The 17596-nt window shown below is 39.2% G+C and overlaps 1 protein-coding gene across 2 annotated transcripts in view; it reads left to right on the forward strand.

The window, feature by feature from the left end:
• The window catches only part of CSMD1 (CUB and Sushi multiple domains 1), a 1835848-nt gene that overhangs the window by 1668039 nt on the left and 150213 nt on the right, over positions 1–17596 (forward strand). For both annotated transcript variants that reach the window (XM_044760557.2, XM_070499942.1), the window contains one exon: positions 12772–12960. In XM_044760557.2, the coding sequence (XP_044616492.1) occupies positions 12772–12960 (189 nt within the window). The remainder of the gene's footprint in view (positions 1–12771; positions 12961–17596) is intronic.

Raw genomic sequence — 17596 nt, forward strand, 5'->3', positions numbered from 1 at the left:
CCAAATCACAGATAATTCCATATTTTATTACATTTATTGCAGATATCTCAAAATATTATGCAGTATTTTGAAGTTACATTAATGATTAGACGTGCTACCTGTTGTTTAGTGACATAACACATATAATCCTATGCCACAAATTTGGCTTGCATTACACTGTCATAAATATATTTTAATATGATTGATTTTCTTTGTAATATTGTAAATTTTATTTTATGCATTTAAAATATTAGTTCCAGAAGGTTTATAGACTTCACCAGAAGCCAAAGGTGCCTATAGCAAAGTTATCATGAATCCAGGAGGGCAATAAGAAAATACTAAAGGTTTTTATGGAGCATATCTCAGTCCATTGGGGCTGCTCCAATGAAATACTGTAGACTGAATGTCTTAGAAACAGCAGAAATTTATTTCTCACACTTCTGGAGGCTGGAAGTCCAAGATTAAGGTGCTGGCAGGTTTGGTGTCTGGTGAGGGCAGATTTTCTGATTAGTAGAGGATGCCCTCTAACTGTAATGATACATGGTGGAAGGGGCTGGGAGCTCTCTTGTGTCTCCTTCATAAGGACACTAATCCCATTCCTGAGGGCTCCACCCTCATGGCCTAATAATCTCCCAAAGGCCCCACCTCCTAACACCATCACCTTGGGGGTTAAGATTCAACATATGAGTTTTTCGGGAACACAAGTGTTCAGTCCACAGCAGTGAGAATTGCGTTAGTTGTACACACATTTTTAACAGCTTCATCTAATACAGTGTAGATTATGGACTTTTCTGGAGCCAGGAAACAGGTTTGGTGAAAAGAGGGAGGCTGGAGGCAAAAAGATACGTTTAAGAGGCTAAAGCTTCAGGCAGGGATGATGAAGACATGACAAGGCTATAACAGCACTATTGGCACCTACTCTGAAGGAAATGATTAAGGTGATGTCTAGACAGTGGTGGTGGGCTGCAGACCCCACAGGGTGGTGGTGGTGCTGAGGCTGAGATGTGAAGAACGGGAAGGAGCCGTGGATGGAAAGTACAAGAGAAGAGTGTTCTAGGTGGAGAGAAGCTTGGCATGTTCACAGAACAGAGAGGAAGATAGGTAGAGTGCTGGGAAGAGCAAGGTCTGAGAGGTGTGCAGGATTCAGACCAGGGTTTGAGTTGTGACACATTCAGATGTTTTTCCAGGTGCCGTGTGAATTAATTGAAGGATTTTAAACAAAAGACAAATCACTGCGATGCAGAGGATTGACAAAGGGAGGGGTGGGTGGAAAAGCGAGAAACGCAATGCGGAGGCCATGGCAGGGGTCCGGGGGAGATGCAGGTTTCAGCTTGAGCACGCCTACTTTCATGAGTCTGCTTCACCTGGCTGTGTGCTCAACTTAAAATGTGAATAATGTTTGTTATGAGTTCCTGCTTCTCTTTCATATTGCTGTAACTCTAGTCCCCACCCCTTCTCTATTCCTATTGAGTATATTCCATCAAAATATGAACATTTCATTCTTGATCATCATTTTAAACTTGGTTATTATGTGGTAATCTCTATTGTGTAACTGTCATGATCTTAATATCTGAGTCAATAAGAAAAATATACCAAATTATCTCTCAAACCATAAGTTGCCAATGAAGTGGTTTATCTCAGTTGAGCCCAAGAACTTTTGAGAAGTCTCCCTCATTCTGAATATGCTTATTACCTTATACAAAACTTAACTTTTCTTTCTTTATTGACATTGCAAGTCGAATACAAATTCCCATGATAGTATTGTTTGCCATGTAGTTTTGAAACTGTATTTTATCCTACATAACTTGTGATCTTCATAGCTCAAAAAAATGTTTTTTGTTTTATTTCTCTTGATATTTTCCCAATCGGTTTATTAAGGCCATGACTACATGGTTCCAAAAGCTACCAATTAATTCAATCCAAAAAGAATGGTCTGCACAAAAAAAAACATGACAAAGTCTATGTAGGAATCATTTAGATCAGAGGTCGTAAAGTTGCTGTGATTGGCTAGCAAATATTAATATTTTTTAAATTGTCGATATTTAGAATTAGATTTCACATAACTTGTGAAACACCCCTACATCCACTTTCCCTTTTTCTCTTGCCAATGTCAGAATGTGGAAACGTTTGGCCAGCATTCTCAGTGAGGACAGGCTCCTGAAGTGTCAGAGTGACTCTCCCCTTCAAAGTGGGAAAGCATTGACTTCAAAAATTTCCTTTAGCTTCCTGCCAGCTTTGATCATTGATGTTGTCTTTGAATTTCTGAGTCTTCATCTAGCCAAACATCTGGTTGGTTGAGTGAATGTTTTATTTACTTGACACCTGACTCTGAGTTTATGTATCCACATTAAAAAAAAAAAAAAAACCCTTCTAAGTAATGTATTTTTTATTGTAGGCAATTAATTTGCCATAATTGAGAGAGATAAAAATGAATTAAATACAAAGAACAAGAACATGAATTTGAGGTGTTCTAATTTCTTGTAGGGTAGGGCATCATATCTGACAGGGATGATATTTAATTAGATAGTTTATTGGTGTTTGTCACTTTATAAAATTTATAAGTTGGCAAAATGACACAATTCTGATTTGTATGTCACATCAAAATTCCTAAGTTCCACTTGAGCTTTATAAGTTAAGCTTACAATTAATAACTCATAAGAAGATGCATAAATCATGCAGATAATTCTTTTCATTCTCAATGATGTCTACGTTGTACCCATATGCTTAAGACTTGTCATTTATTTATGGCCATATAAAGGTCAAAAATGTTACTAGTAGATGTAGCTGTCTTGAAGTTAAATGACTTACACAAAACTTGAGAGATGGAAGATGAAGAACTGTGTTAAATAAAATTGAGTTCATGTACCTTATTTCTAAGTCAAGAAGTGGAAAACAGATGATAGTATGAAGAGATTTATCAACTGATGAGATATTAGTCAGGAAATATAATGGATATCAGAAAGATGACTACATGATTCTATTGGCAGTCACATTAAGCTTCTATAATTTAAACACTTGATATGGATATCACTTGAGATGGATAGATGTGAATAATAGATATTTTCCTAGATTCAAACAAAGGATTCCCCTATGAAGGTGTAGGGAAGGAAGACACATCCTCTACCCTCTGGGTCCTTCTGGCTGGGCTACGAATTAAATTCATGTGAGACAGAATAACAGGAGAAAATCAAACAAAGCTTTATAACATGTCTACATGAGAGACACTCAGCAAAACTGAACAACTTGTCAAAATGGTGGCGCTCTCATCTTAAATACCATCTTCAGCTAAAGACAAAGGAGGATGTTGGGGGTAGTGTTTTGGGACTTCAAGGGGGTGGAAGGCAATTTACATGGAGATGGAAATGTAAATGGGCCAGCGACAGACAATGTGACCTGAGAGACATGTTTCACATTACACCACAGTTATCTTATGGTATTAGCTCCTTCCTAGAACAGGCCCTTCCATTTTAAATTCTTTTAGGCAGTGTGTGGGGCATGGGGGGAGAAGCAAAGTTTCTTTCAGACTCTTTCATTCTTAAAAATAATCAAGCCAAAGAGACACATTTTGGAGTGGCTAATTCTGATCCCCCACAAAGGGTAAAATTCTGTGTTGTCTTATTCTTGTAGTCTTGGTGTGGGCTTATTTGTGCTTTAGATTTTTCAGAATATTTGTGAAATTTTGGCATATTAAGAATTTTAGTGACTTACTTCTGGTTTTTGTAACTTGACATTAGGAGAAGTTGAATATTTATCTATCTTCCTTCCTTCTTCCCTTCCTTTCTGTCTTTCTCTTTCCTGTTCTTTTTTACATAATAAAGCATAATTGTTCAATGCTAAAAAACATAAAGATAATTTTAAGTGCTACAGCCATAGAAAGTAAAAACGTCTTCTTTTTTTTCAAAGTTCCACTCTTTTTCTCATTCCTTCTGCTATGCATGCTAAGCACTTAGAAAAAAAAAAAGGATATGTTAAATCTGTTTTATTCATCCACACTAGTGAATTGAATCGATGAGAAAATAGGCGCTAGTTTGTGGATGCCAGTTTTTCCCCTTAGGAAGAGAAGCGCTGAAGCTACCTTTATGTGTGATGAACAACTGAATAGTTCATTCTAACTGATTGCGTAAGCGCACTAACTCTTCCCTATAGATATGGCCATAATTTGTACATGAAAGTGATGTGCTTCTAAAACTATTACTCTTTTTCCTTTCCACTTGATATTCTGAGCCACCTTGAGTGAACTAGAAGAACAGGGCAGGGGGCTTGCTCTATCCTTCTTCACCCATCTGCGTGAGTGAATGAAACTGTTGACATGAGCTTTTTATAAAGAAGCCGATTTCACATAAAAATGCTTAAAACAGTGGACAACAAATAGTTGTATCAGTTCCCATTCACTGTAGGGTATCCTTTTTCAAGATGGCAAAAGCATTTATGATGGTAGTTCGTGGACTAGACGCTTAGAGACTAAGGTCCAAATCTTAAAAGTTGACCAATTTTCCTCCTGCAGATCATGTGGATTTGCTTTCCTTTTATGAGTTTGCTACAAGTAAAAGTAAAAATCTCAACCACTTTCTCCCTTAAAAGATCTATTCCTCCAAACCAAAAGCATACCCAGACCTGTACTTCAGTAGATGTGTCTCCCGGGTGATGGCACCTTCAGATGTCCACATCCCAGTTGAGATTTGCTGCATGCTTCTTAATCAGCCCCAGCCCCAAGCTTTCGATACAGTGAAGGAAGCAGATTCTTTGACTGATGTGTGAGTCTGCAGTCTCACTGAGTCCAATTCCTTTGAGTAAAATAAAAGTTTCTCCACAACGTAAAGGCTAATATGCCAAAGGACTACTGGCTTCTTAATTCTTAGATGGTGAAGGCATAAGATGCAATTGTAGTTGCAATTATGAGTAAGCAATTTGGTTAGTCATCCCCCACTGGAGCCTTCAGGGAGCCCAAAAGTGTGGGATTGGCTGCAAGCTTAGCAATAATATTGGTTGACTTCATCAGTAGGTGTTGGGATCAAGGAGTTAACAAAACCAATGAAGAACATTTAGGTGGATAATATATCTTAAAAGTGAGAACCAGGATCATACCCTTGGTACAAAGGAAGGTAATATGCCATCCTAGTCATGATAATGGCCCATCTGGGGAACTAGCGAGCTTATGTTTGTGTGCATTTTGGAAATTCTGTGGACTACCATAGGTGGCATAGACACTTCTGGGACCCCAGATTAATTTTTCATGGAGAGGGAAGCTGAGGACTTGAAACGGGCTTCAAAGTCATGTTCTGTGTAGATGTTGATGCAAACCACAGGCTCTCCTCCTTGTGACAAGGCTGTTTTCTTAAAGTATTTCACAGTATCCCCACATAAGAAGCAGTAGTTTCTCTATCCCTGGTCTACCTCCTTCAGAGAAGTGGCTCAAGGGCTATATCTTGAATACTCAAATATATTTATCATAGAGACTAGAAATTTCTTATAGTAAAGACTTGACTTTATTGAGTTGATATATGCCAACCATGGGTCATTGCATTTATCACCACGTTTAATTCTTGGGGATAATATTTATTCCCCTATCGTAAATGAAGAAATGAGTCTTCTGGAATTGAGTGGTATGCCCGAGATCCCATATCCATTATACGGGGAGAACCAAGTCAAGTTCAAAGCACAGGTCTTCCTTCTAGCACACCTCAGGGCATCTGCTACTTTACAAAGTGACCTCAAGGCTCTTGTGTGTCCTCCAAAAGCCAATTTCTCTGTTTGCTGCTGATTCTCTTTCTAATCTTTCAGAACTACTAGATAATACCTCTAAAAGTCTTTAAGTATTGTCAAATATAGGAATGCAGAAAATACATGAACAAGTCGCTGGGCTTCAGTTGAAACAGAATTTGTTTGGAAATCATGACTCTTACTTCACTTTACACTAGAAAGTGACTTCTTTATCAAATTCCACTGAAATAGTCTTTTCTTTATCTCTCTTCCTCGATGAGTTTTTTTAATTAAAACTTTTATATTTTTAAAATCAATTTATGGGAATCAATGATTTCACTATGAGTGATAAGCACAGAACAGCAAAGCTATGCTCGCGTGAGGATTCTGAGAGCTGACTGAGAGCAACTCCCCCCTCAAGCCCAGAGGACACATTAATTAAACTCTCATCTCTGCAGCCTGGCGCACCTGTGCATCCCAGACCTTCACAGGTGCTTGGATGTGACCAGAGCAGGCAACACAAAATCCACTGCACCTACGCTAAACCGCACACAGTGGAAATCCTTCCAAAATTCATCTATTTTTAGCATACTAAAGAATTGTTTTTATTGCTTCTTTATAGCTTATGTTTATATTACTTCTTTAATTGAGACTCCTAATACAGTCCAATCGATCAATGTATACATCGCTGTGTAAATATGCCTATGAAGCAAACTTTGGGAAAGCCACTTAAAACAGGAGATGGTAACTTGTGACTCTGTAAACCAAACATTTCAGAGAATATTGACGTTGATGCTTAAACAGTGAAGTACTCCACTGAAGAAGAGGTTTCAAAGACCTGAAAATAGAGTACCAGATATTTATGTTGAGTGTATAATTCACAATTGAGAAAAATTAATTGGCATTTTAGATTACAAGATGAAGAATGAATCCTGGCTTTTAAAAATGGGTCTGTGTCCATTTACAGAACGTGCCCCATGGTCTGATCGTTTTGGTTACTGGGTCCTCCTCTGTTAAGACCTCCCATGATGAGCGTGAAAGGGGCACACAGGTGGGGTCATGGGCTGCAGAGGTTTGTCTCCCTGAGGTCCCCCTCCCCTGAGACACCTGACTTCTCTCTCTCTCTGGAGCACACGCTATTTACTCTCCCCAAGAACCTTCTTTTCTGAGTCTTTGCCTGGCCTGCAATTTCTCTCCATTTAGATGTCAATTTAAATGTTCCTTTTTGAAGAAACCAATGTCTGACCTCTCTTACTTATACCGTTTGTTTTTTATTTCAGTCCTTGTTTATTTTTTAATAGTAGTTTACAGAACTTACAATTATTTTATCTAATTACCAACATATTGATTTATTTGTGTCTATTTCCCTAAATAGAATGTAGGCTTCACGAAAGCAAGACGCATTTCTGTCTAGTGTCCATTTATAACTAGTGTTTATAACATAGTAGACTCTCGGTACATAATTTTAATTCACTCAATAAAAGGAAGGCATAAAAGCTATTGTCCTGCCTACCTGGGCTGGACTGCTGTCTTTTTCAGTTTTTCTTTTAAACCCCCACACAGGACAATTGTGTTGGTTCCATGAAGAAAAGGAAAGCCACTTTTTTTCATCTAATAGAGAGAGTAGCCCACAGCTACTGGATTTAGAATCATGGGACTCCTGAAAGGCAACTTTGAAATGTCCATCTCAGGCCCATTCGCAGAGTTAAACAGATGGGTAGAAATGGGCAGTGCCTTCAACTCGAGCTTCTTAGAGCCCTAACGAGAACTTGACTGCACTTCTTAAATTATCCAACAAACACATAACAAAAGCAGGGAAAAGCATTAACATGCATGTGATTGAACGTGTGTGAGTACCTGTGTGTGTCTGTGTTAGCACTGTTTCACGTAACAGCTGACTGTTACCTTGCTCCTAATGCACTGGGATATCCGTGCCTGTGTCGGTACCCCTGGCCCTGCTGAAGCGTGAGTGGAATCTTTCCGTGCAGATGAGGTTATGCTGAACACCCTTCTGTTTGATTCTCCTCCCATGGAAATCAGCCATCCTTTTGGATACTCTTTAAGAAAGATTTTTTTTTTTTTTAAAGATTGGCACCTGGGCTAACAACTGTTGCCAATCTTTTTTTTTTCTGCTTTATCTCCCCCCCCCCCCCGCCCGTACACAGTTGTACATCTTAGTTGCATGTCCTTCTAGTTGTGGGATGCGGGACGCTGCCTCATCGTGGCCTGACGAGTGGTGCCATGTCCGCGCCCAGGATCCGAGCCCTAGGCCGCCGCAGTGGAGCGCACGAGCTTAACCACTCAGCCATGGAGTCGGCCCCAAGAAAGATTTTATTAGCAGTTATATTTGATGTATTAGAGGACTCATTTCTCCAACAGAGTTTATTGCATTTCAAAGAATTCAAGAATGGGAACAGACTGTGGATTTCATTCTCAAAGAGAGTGATAAAGAAGAAAGGCGGTTGCTGATTGACATACAGTCTGGGATTCTCCGTTCTTTTTCTGAGCGTGGGTCTGTGAAGTAATTTTAGACTCAAATAACAACATTGCAAGGAGGCATCCCATGCACTATGCATGTCTGCTCGGCCATGGGGGCCTGGCTTTCAGGAAAAGGCTGTTTCATGGCCGTCAGCATGGGGTGGCCCTTGGGAGAGGCAGGCAGCCTTGCAGAGGGTTTGCCAGGTTGGCCCAGGGAGGAGCACAGTGAGGGAATGGAGAAAAGGAGCGTGCATGTGTGTGCGTGTGATGTGTGCACGTGCTGTGTGACGTGTGTATGCACAAGCATGTATGGAAATGTGCACGTGAATGTGTGTACGTATGCATATGTGTGTGCGAGATGTGTGCATGTGATATGTGTACACGTGATATGTATACGTGTGTGTGCGAGATGTGTGCATGTGATGTGTATACATGTGGTGTGTGTGTGCATGTGATGTGTATACATGTGGTGTGTGTGTGCATGTGATGTGTATACATGTGTGCGAGATGTGTGCATGTGATATGTGTACACGTGATATGTATACGTGTGTGCGAGATGTGTGCATGTGATATGTGTACACGTGATATGTATACGTGTGTGCGAGATGTGTGCATGTGATATGTGTACACGTGATATGTATACGTGTGTGCGAGATGTGTGCATGTGATGTGTGTACACGTGATATGTATACGTGTGTGCGAGATGTGTGCATGTGATATGTGTACACGTGATATGTATACGTGTGTGCGAGATGTGTGCATGTGATGTGTGTACACGTGATATGTATACGTGTGTGCGAGATGTGTGCATGTGATATGTGTACACGTGATATGTATACGTGTGTGTGCGAGATGTGTGCATGTGATGTGTATACATGTGGTGTGTGTGTGCATGTGATATGTATACATGTGTGCGAGATGTGTGCATGTGATATGTGTACACGTGATATGTATACGTGTGTGTGCGAGATGTGTGCATGTGATGTGTATACATGTGGTGTGTGTGTGCATGTGATATGTATACATGTGTGCGAGATGTGTGCATGTGATATGTGTACACGTGATATGTATACGTGTGTGTGCGAGATGTGTGCATGTGATGTGTATACATGTGTGCGAGATGTGTGCATGTGATATGTATACACGTGTGCGAGATGTGTGCATGTGATATGTATACACGTGGTGTGTGTGTGCATGTGATGTGTATACATGTGGTGTGTGTGCATGTGATGTGTATACATGTGGTGTGTGTGCATGTGATATGTATACATGTGGTGTGTGTGCATGTGATGTGTATGCATGTGTGGTGTGTGTGCGTGTGATATGTATACATGTGTGCGAGATGTGTGCATGTGATATGTATACATGTGGTGTGTGTGCATGTGATATGTATACACGTGGTGTGTGTGCGTGTGATATGTATACATGTGGTGTGTGTGTGCATGTGATGTGTATACACGTGGTGTGTGTGTGCATGTGATGTGTATACATGTGTGGTGTGTGTGTGCGTGTGATATGTATACATGTGTGGTGTGTGTGTGCATGTGATATGTATACATGTGGTGTGTGTGCATGTGATGTGTATACACGTGGTGTGTGTGTGCATGTGATGTGTATACATGTGTGATATGTGTACATGTGATGTGTATACATGTGGTGTGTGTGCATGTGATGTGTATACATGTGGTGTGTGTGCATGTGATGTGTATACATGTGTGGTGTGTGTGCGTGTGATATGTATACATGTGTGGTGTGTGTGCATGTGATATGTATACATGTGTGGTGTGTGTGTGCATGTGATGTGTATACATGTGGTGTGTGTGCATGTGATATGTATACATGTGTGGTGTGTGTGTGCGTGTGATATGTATACATGTGGTGTGTGTGCGTGTGATATGTATACATGTGTGGTGTGTGTGTGCATGTGATGTGTATACATGTGGTGTGTGTGCGTGTGATATGTATACATGTGTGGTGTGTGTGCATGTGATATGTATACATGTGTGGTGTGTGTGCATGTGATATGTATACATGTGTGGTGTGTGTGTGCATGTGATGTGTATACATGTGGTGTGTGTGCATGTGATATGTATACATGTGTGGTGTGTGTGTGCGTGTGATATGTATACATGTGGTGTGTGTGCGTGTGATATGTATACATGTGTGGTGTGTGTGTGCATGTGATATGTATACATGTGTGGTGTGTGTGCATGTGTGTGCACATATGCGTGTGTGACGTGTGGTATGTTTGTGTGAGTGCATGTGCACTCGTGTATGTATGTGGGGGGTGTGCATCTGTGTGTGAGTGTGTGTATATGCGTGTGCATCGTACGTGTGTGAGTGTGCGGTAGAGAGAGAAGGAGAGACACGCTGGTCTGACCAGGCTTTCTGTCCTTACAGATGATGGCAGAGTTTTCTAAGTATCTAGTTTTCAAATAGTGTGTGATGACATTGCAGAAGCAAGCAATAGTGACAGACGTGCCTTTCTAGCCCTGAAGGATGCTCCTTCATGATGCACTTTTCCATACTGGTGTGAATGCTCTTTTCCTTTGGACAATTGGAGAGTTTTTCCCCTGAAGTCTGGTACTACATAGAAGATTTCAACAATGAGATATTCTACTGAAAAGAGGCAGAGAAGCAACTAGGAAACAGCTTTCTAGAACATGCAACTATTGTCTTTTTGCTCTATTGCGAATTCCAAAATTGTGCCTTAAAAGCCCTTTTCCTTTCCTTTTCCTTTTGCAAATGATCCTCAGTACTTTGAATTTCGTTAACATAATTGTGCTTGTAATGCTAATAGGTCTGGAATAAATCCTTATGTTGAGAGTTTCTCCTAATTTTCCTAGCTGTTCCATGTTATAATGTAACTTCATCTAAAGCAGCACCAGAAAACTCATTCTATAATTGGTGAATTATGCCTGATTTTGTATAAATAAAACTTGTATGTCTGTATTGAGGTCTAAAGGCTATGTGTCAAAAGATGGCATTGAGCTAATGAGAATACTCAACTTCAACAGCTTGTTTCCTCTTAGATATTATCAATATATCATAGGTGTAATTCCCTATAATGTTCAGATGTGTTAGAAATAAAATGAAATCTCTTTAATTTTTGCACTCACCGCTTATAAAGTCCTACTGATGCGGGCTCGGAGAGTTGAGGAGTCCCAAGAAAGATTTCTTGGACTCTCAAGGTCTGGCAGTATGCTCTTTTATTCAGAGAATAGCACGGAGTAGCATGGGGACAGGACCTATGGGCAGTGAAGAGCTGCAATGTGTTGAGGGTTAGAGCTAAATTTATAAGGTATGCAAGTTATTTCTTTACAAGACAAAGGAAAGATGGTGTAAAAAGTCATTAAATAGTATCAGTGCAGGTGGGGTCTGGTTATTGCGTGGTCATGTAACTTTAGATATGTGTTGGGTCATATAGATGGGCCATATAGGGTGCCCTGGGCTTTTCTCCCTGGGGCAGCCCTCATTCACACCATAAAATCCATCGGGTCATATAGATCGGCATATAGGCCAGGACACCTTGGGCTTCTCTACCTGGGGCAGCCTTGATCCACATCACTATCACATGAATCAGCTTGACTTTCCCCTGATCTTGATGAGCAGACAGCACTCCTCTCAACCTCACAGGGTAGACACCAGAGAGATGTTGGAGCAATTGGGAAGTTACACAAGGCCTGTTGGGGATGACAGACAGAGTGGGGGTGGAGGCTGGTTTTCAGGGACAGCCCTGTCCCTTCCTTAGAGAGTGTGTCCTCCACTCTCACTCTGGGAGGGCTTAGTCTACCTCCAGCTTCCTCCTTTTGCTGGGCCCTGGAGGATCCAGCGCCAGCGATCATCTCGAGATGCTCAAAGGCCTTTGCTTTGGTGTATCTTCTGACTTCTGTTTTCTGGCTCACAATCTCTCTACAGCTACTCATCTGACTCTCATCCAGAGACATTATACAATCGCAAATATAAAAATGATGAAAACAAGGGATGCTGAAATGTGAAATTAAGGACATTTTAACCTGCTAATTACAGTCAGGGTTTAACCAGAGTATCCTGTTGCCAGCTGCATAGTATCTTTATTATATTGAGTAAATAAATGAATTTATAACATGATTGTATTGGTAGTAATTGCTCGATGACTAATTGTTCCTTGAACAATTAATTGACCAAATCAGAACATAGCACATATTTCCTAGTCAGAAGCACTTAGAGTAGAGTGCTAGTATAATTAACTCTTAAATTAAAAGAGAATTAGGTCCACGTTCACTTGACATTCTTTATAGGCACTTTTTATTATCATCTGTTTTACCTTTTCTTTAAATTCAATTCACCTCATATACTTTCTTTCCAAGGTAAACATTGTCAAATTTGTGATTGACGTGTGCTGTGTTACTTCTAAAGCATGCAGCCGGTGTTCGTTAAATGCAAGTTGTTATAATTCTATTGCTATTCATTATTGTTTCCCTTAATCAGGATGGTAACTGGCAACTTGGAAAAGACATTTTTTAAAACATATCAGAAAAGGTCATCTGAAGCAGCTGTATGTAATCAAATTCATCTAAATTCCAGACTGACTCGCTTTTTTATGTAGGAGCTTGATTCTGTCGTCTGTTTCAGCCTATGAGCTACAGAACTGCCCAGATCCACCTCCTTTCCAGAATGGGTATATGATCAACGCGGATTACAGCGTGGGACAATCGATATCGTTTGAGTGTTATCCTGGGTACATTTTAATTGGCCACCCAGTCCTCACCTGTCAGCATGGAATCAACAGAAACTGGAACTATCCTTTTCCAAGATGTGATGGTAGGTTAATCCTTCCTCTTGGGAACAATTTAATTTTTCATGTATATTATAGTGCATTATATATTAAATGAACGTATTCAAAAATTCATTAATTTGTTCAACAAATTTTTATTGGGAATCTATGATGTTAAACTCACTCTACGTAGCATTTCAGGAATGCATCATATGCCAGTAAGTTAAAAGAGATGAATAAATAGGCCTTGTCCACAAGGAAATTGTAAGGATAACAAAATAATACACACAAATATTTATAATGCAAAACCAGGCACGAAGGGCCTGTTTTGATGAATTGAGGTTACAAAGGATGGCGTTTGCTTGGAAAGCAATGGGGAAATCTTTGTGATGACAGCACTATTTAGCTTTACAGTGGTTCCATCAAACGGTGAGGTTAGAGAGGGAGAAAGAGTACTTATTAGTTTTGCCCTAGATGTATTTTATTGTTTGACTTTTACAATAATCATGTATTGCTTTTGTATGTCGGAAAACAGATTTCGTTTTTGTAGTGGGCCTTGAAGGAAACAGAGTATTTTGCTACTCGGAGATGGAGAACACCCCGGGTGGAAGAGCTAGTGTAAGAAAAGACATAGTGTGGAAGCAGTCTTAGGAGAAAGTGAAGCAGCGCCGTCGAATGCTGATGGGGATCAGGGTTTCTCGGGAGACGTTGGACTCGGCTGATGGGGAAGGGTAATGCAGAAGATCTGGATTCACTGGCTGTCTCTGGCTTGAGCAGGAATCACTTCTCTAAAGATTCTGTATGGCTACCTAACTTTTATGATGACGCTGAAATTTTTGCAATATCAAGTACAAAGGAATGGGTCAAGTACTTTGTTTACGAAGAATGCATATGACACGGAAAAGTTACTGTAAACCTAATATTCCAGCATTATAAATACAGTAGCTTTGAATGAAAAATAAAGAAATTGTCAACTCTGTGGCTCTTTGAAATGCTAAATACTTATATCCTAGGGGGAAAAGGGAAAGACATCTAGCTGTGTTGGAATTTCTACTGAAGAATTAAAAAAAAGCACATCAGTGGACTTTTTAAATCATATTTTTTACCTGTATTTTTCCATTCTATATCATTATAAATACCACTATAAAAAAACCTTTAGCTATATTTTTGAAAAGTCTTTACCTTAGTCTAGCATTAATTCAATAACATATAAAACAGCATTTAAAAAATATTTTATAAAACTAAGTATAGCAGTAACATATCTGGTATTTTTCCGTTAAAACACTTTTAAAAAACTGTTTCATACTACTCTCCATTTAAAAAATCATATGTTTATATGTATAAATTACTTTGAATTGTCAAGATTAAACCCTTTTCTTTGTTTTTGAGGAAGGCTGGCCCTGAGCTAACATCTGTGCCCATTTTCCTCTACTTTATATGTGGGATGCCTACCACAGCATGGCGTGATGAGTGGTGCGTAGGTCTGCGCCCAGGATTTGAACCCACGAATCTTGTGCCCCCAAAGCAGAGTGTGAGAACTTAACTGCTATGCCACCAGGCCAGCCCCTAAATCCTTTCCTTATTTGCAATTTTTGCCTGAATCCTTTGAATTCTTATGTAAATGGAGGCTTCTTGATGTAAAAAAATATAATTAAATATTTAATTAGATTTTGTTGTTTTTTTCAAGCCCGGTTTTCCAACATGGAAATAACTGCTGGCTTAGAATTATTTTGTCAGTGTGAAAATCACAAACTATATTGTTTCTGATATAGCTTAAAGGTGATGCCATCTTTTGTCATTACATCATGACATAACACCGCCTGCAGAAGGTCCTCCAGACAGCCAAGCTGGCCAAGACTCCTGACACCAGCTGAAAGTTCACGGGTTGCCCCCCGAACGCCCCTGAGGTTGGGTAATTGACTAGAACGACTCCCAGAACTCACGAGCTGTTATGCTCACAGCTGTGGTTCATGACTAGGAAAGGACACATTCAGATCATCTGTGGGAAAAGAGGCGTAGTGTGAAATGTAGGGGGATGCTGCACCCTCTCAGAGCTGATGTGTGGCAATGTGCACAGAATGTCACCAACCTGGGGACTTCACCTGGGCCTTAGTGTCCAGAAATTTTACTGGGACTCTGTTATGTAGGCATGACTGATTATTGACTGTCCATTGGTTGATATCAGCTTCCAGACCCACTGATATCCTGTCACCCAAAAGCCCCACCCTAAATGACATGGCTGGTCTTCCAGGCCAGCCTGACCCTGAGACCCTTGGGTGTAGCCAGCCTTCACTTGAAAGGAAGACATTTTTATCAGTCATGCCAGAAATTATCTCCCAGAATCCAGGACAGGTGCCAGCCCTCCCTTCGGGCAAGGCCAAATTCTTTACTAGGCAAATATTTTTACCATTATATTTCTCTTCGTGCAGATAATGTCATAAACAGAGTAAAAAACCAAAACATAAGATTCGTGTAAAATTATATCATAAAGTAAATTTTCTAAACATCATGTAATATGTATTCAATATCTTCCATATTGGACTAAATTAAAAAAAAAAAGCAGAGGGTATCACTTCAAAACAAGTTATTTTATCTGTGAAAGGGTGTATTTCAAAAGAAATATGTAGTAAAAAGAGTCCTTGTTTCCTGAGAATGAAGGGGCTGCTCAGGTGTCTACTAGTGTCCGCTTAGACTAGAGTTAATGCCCTCACAAACTCTGCTGATTACCCAGGAGCCTCACCTGAAATGTATTTATTAATCCAGAGTGGTTTATCGTTTCAGACTGATGTTGGTATACAGGGCAAATGATTGAAAAAATCTTCAAAGGTCCAGCCCCATAGACTTCAGAAGAATCTCAGAAAAAACATAGATACTTTGAACAACTTCTGGCATCTCTGTTAAAGATTGAACAATTTGGACAATTAAGATTCAAGAATTCTAAATCTTAAGGCATTGATCTTCACAAGTATATGTTAAACCAGTTTGTATGTATATGCTGAAAGTATGTTAAGTTGCATAAGAATCTATTCTATAAAATTAGTATGTTTTAAACTTATCTGAAAAAATCAGGACTAAAAGTATGATATCTATTAAAATAAAAGGAAGAGTATGTCTGAAAGTGACTTAAGAAATTCAAGACAGTATCATTTTTACCAGCAACTTATAATTATACAGAAGTCTCAGTTAAATAAAAAAGGGTTATAATTGTGAAAATATGGTTAAGAAGACTGTGGTTTATTAATTTACTAAATGTAATTTGATAATTAAATATGCCTTTACACTTACAAATATAGTTCAAAAATTTAAAATATTTTGTTGACCTAATTAAGCCTTTATCACTGAAATATTTATGTAGATATACTTTTAAGGTCTTTTTTTAAGTTTAAACACTGTCATAATGCACCTCACTTTAAAATGTATTAATATGTGTGATGAGGAACTATGTGGACAGAGGTCATTATTAAGGTAACTTAGTATGTTGCAATAGTGTGTTAGCAGCATCTTTTAGATTGCCAGATTTTGTAAGCAGAAAGCTTTTTGATTGCATAACTGACATGAGAAATCCACCCAGCCAAAAAATATATTATACACATATCTTTTAAGTTAAAGTTTACCACTTCGATTGATAAATACAGAAAATAAACTTTCCCAATAGTATAGAATAAAAAGGACACTATAAAGAATACAACTGTCTCTTTTTCTTACCTGTCTTCATAAATATTATTTTTTAAAATTTTCATTATCAAACACCAATTCCTAAGACAGAGCGCACTGTGTCTCTCAACCTCAAAACCATCGTAAGGAAACCAGAGTCAGTGAATGAAAAAATAGGTCAGAAATACCTATGGTGCTCCACACATTCGCTGAGATTAAGCATTCAGTGCCTGGATACAGAAATAGTCAAGAGTTTAAAATTCAAACATATTCATGCCAAATGTATGTATTGGTTGTTTACTACTGTAAATTTTTTCTTCATACTCTTAAAATTTAGGCAGAAATCTTAACATAATCCTGGAGAAAACCATCTCTAAGTTTGTAACTCTCTTAGCATACATGTAGAGTTTTTAAAATTTATTTTTTTATTTAATATCACTTAATATGCTCTGTCCTTCTATCCATCTCAATCCGGGGAAAATCACATCATACGTGTGTAAGTGAGAGGAAAAGGTAATACAATAAAGGGATGTCTCAGGACCCCTTGAGCTTTCCAAATCTAGCCCCAGATAAAATGACGTGATGGTGTGGGTCACCACCTCTCTGTGCTGATGTCTGCCATGGCTGCCAGCTCGTCTTCCAATATTATCTGGCTCTGGCTTCGTATGACTGTGAGTTGGTCAGATACACCCATCACTTCTTTGTATGAGCCACCTAATAGATTCACCTTCCCAGAAAACAGTGAAGTAAACCTGTGAGGGGAATTCACAGTGGCTCTTCAGGTGGCAGTACAGAGTGTAGCTGGGCAGGGAATTAAGAACCAAGTGAAGACTGTTTAGGTGTAAACGGACACCGAGTACATTTGACGATGGGTGAAATATTCCTGTAAGGCGTCACCTCCATCATATTCAGTACAGCTAATGCTGGCTCTGTAATTTGATGAAAATAGACAACTTAATCATTTTTATGTACTTATTTTTCTCTGGAGAAACACATATAGAAATAACTTGAGAATTTTCTCTCTTTGAC

Source organism: Equus asinus, chromosome 27 (assembly GCF_041296235.1).
Source record: "Equus asinus isolate D_3611 breed Donkey chromosome 27, EquAss-T2T_v2, whole genome shotgun sequence".
Taxonomy (NCBI): Eukaryota; Metazoa; Chordata; class Mammalia; order Perissodactyla; family Equidae; genus Equus; species Equus asinus.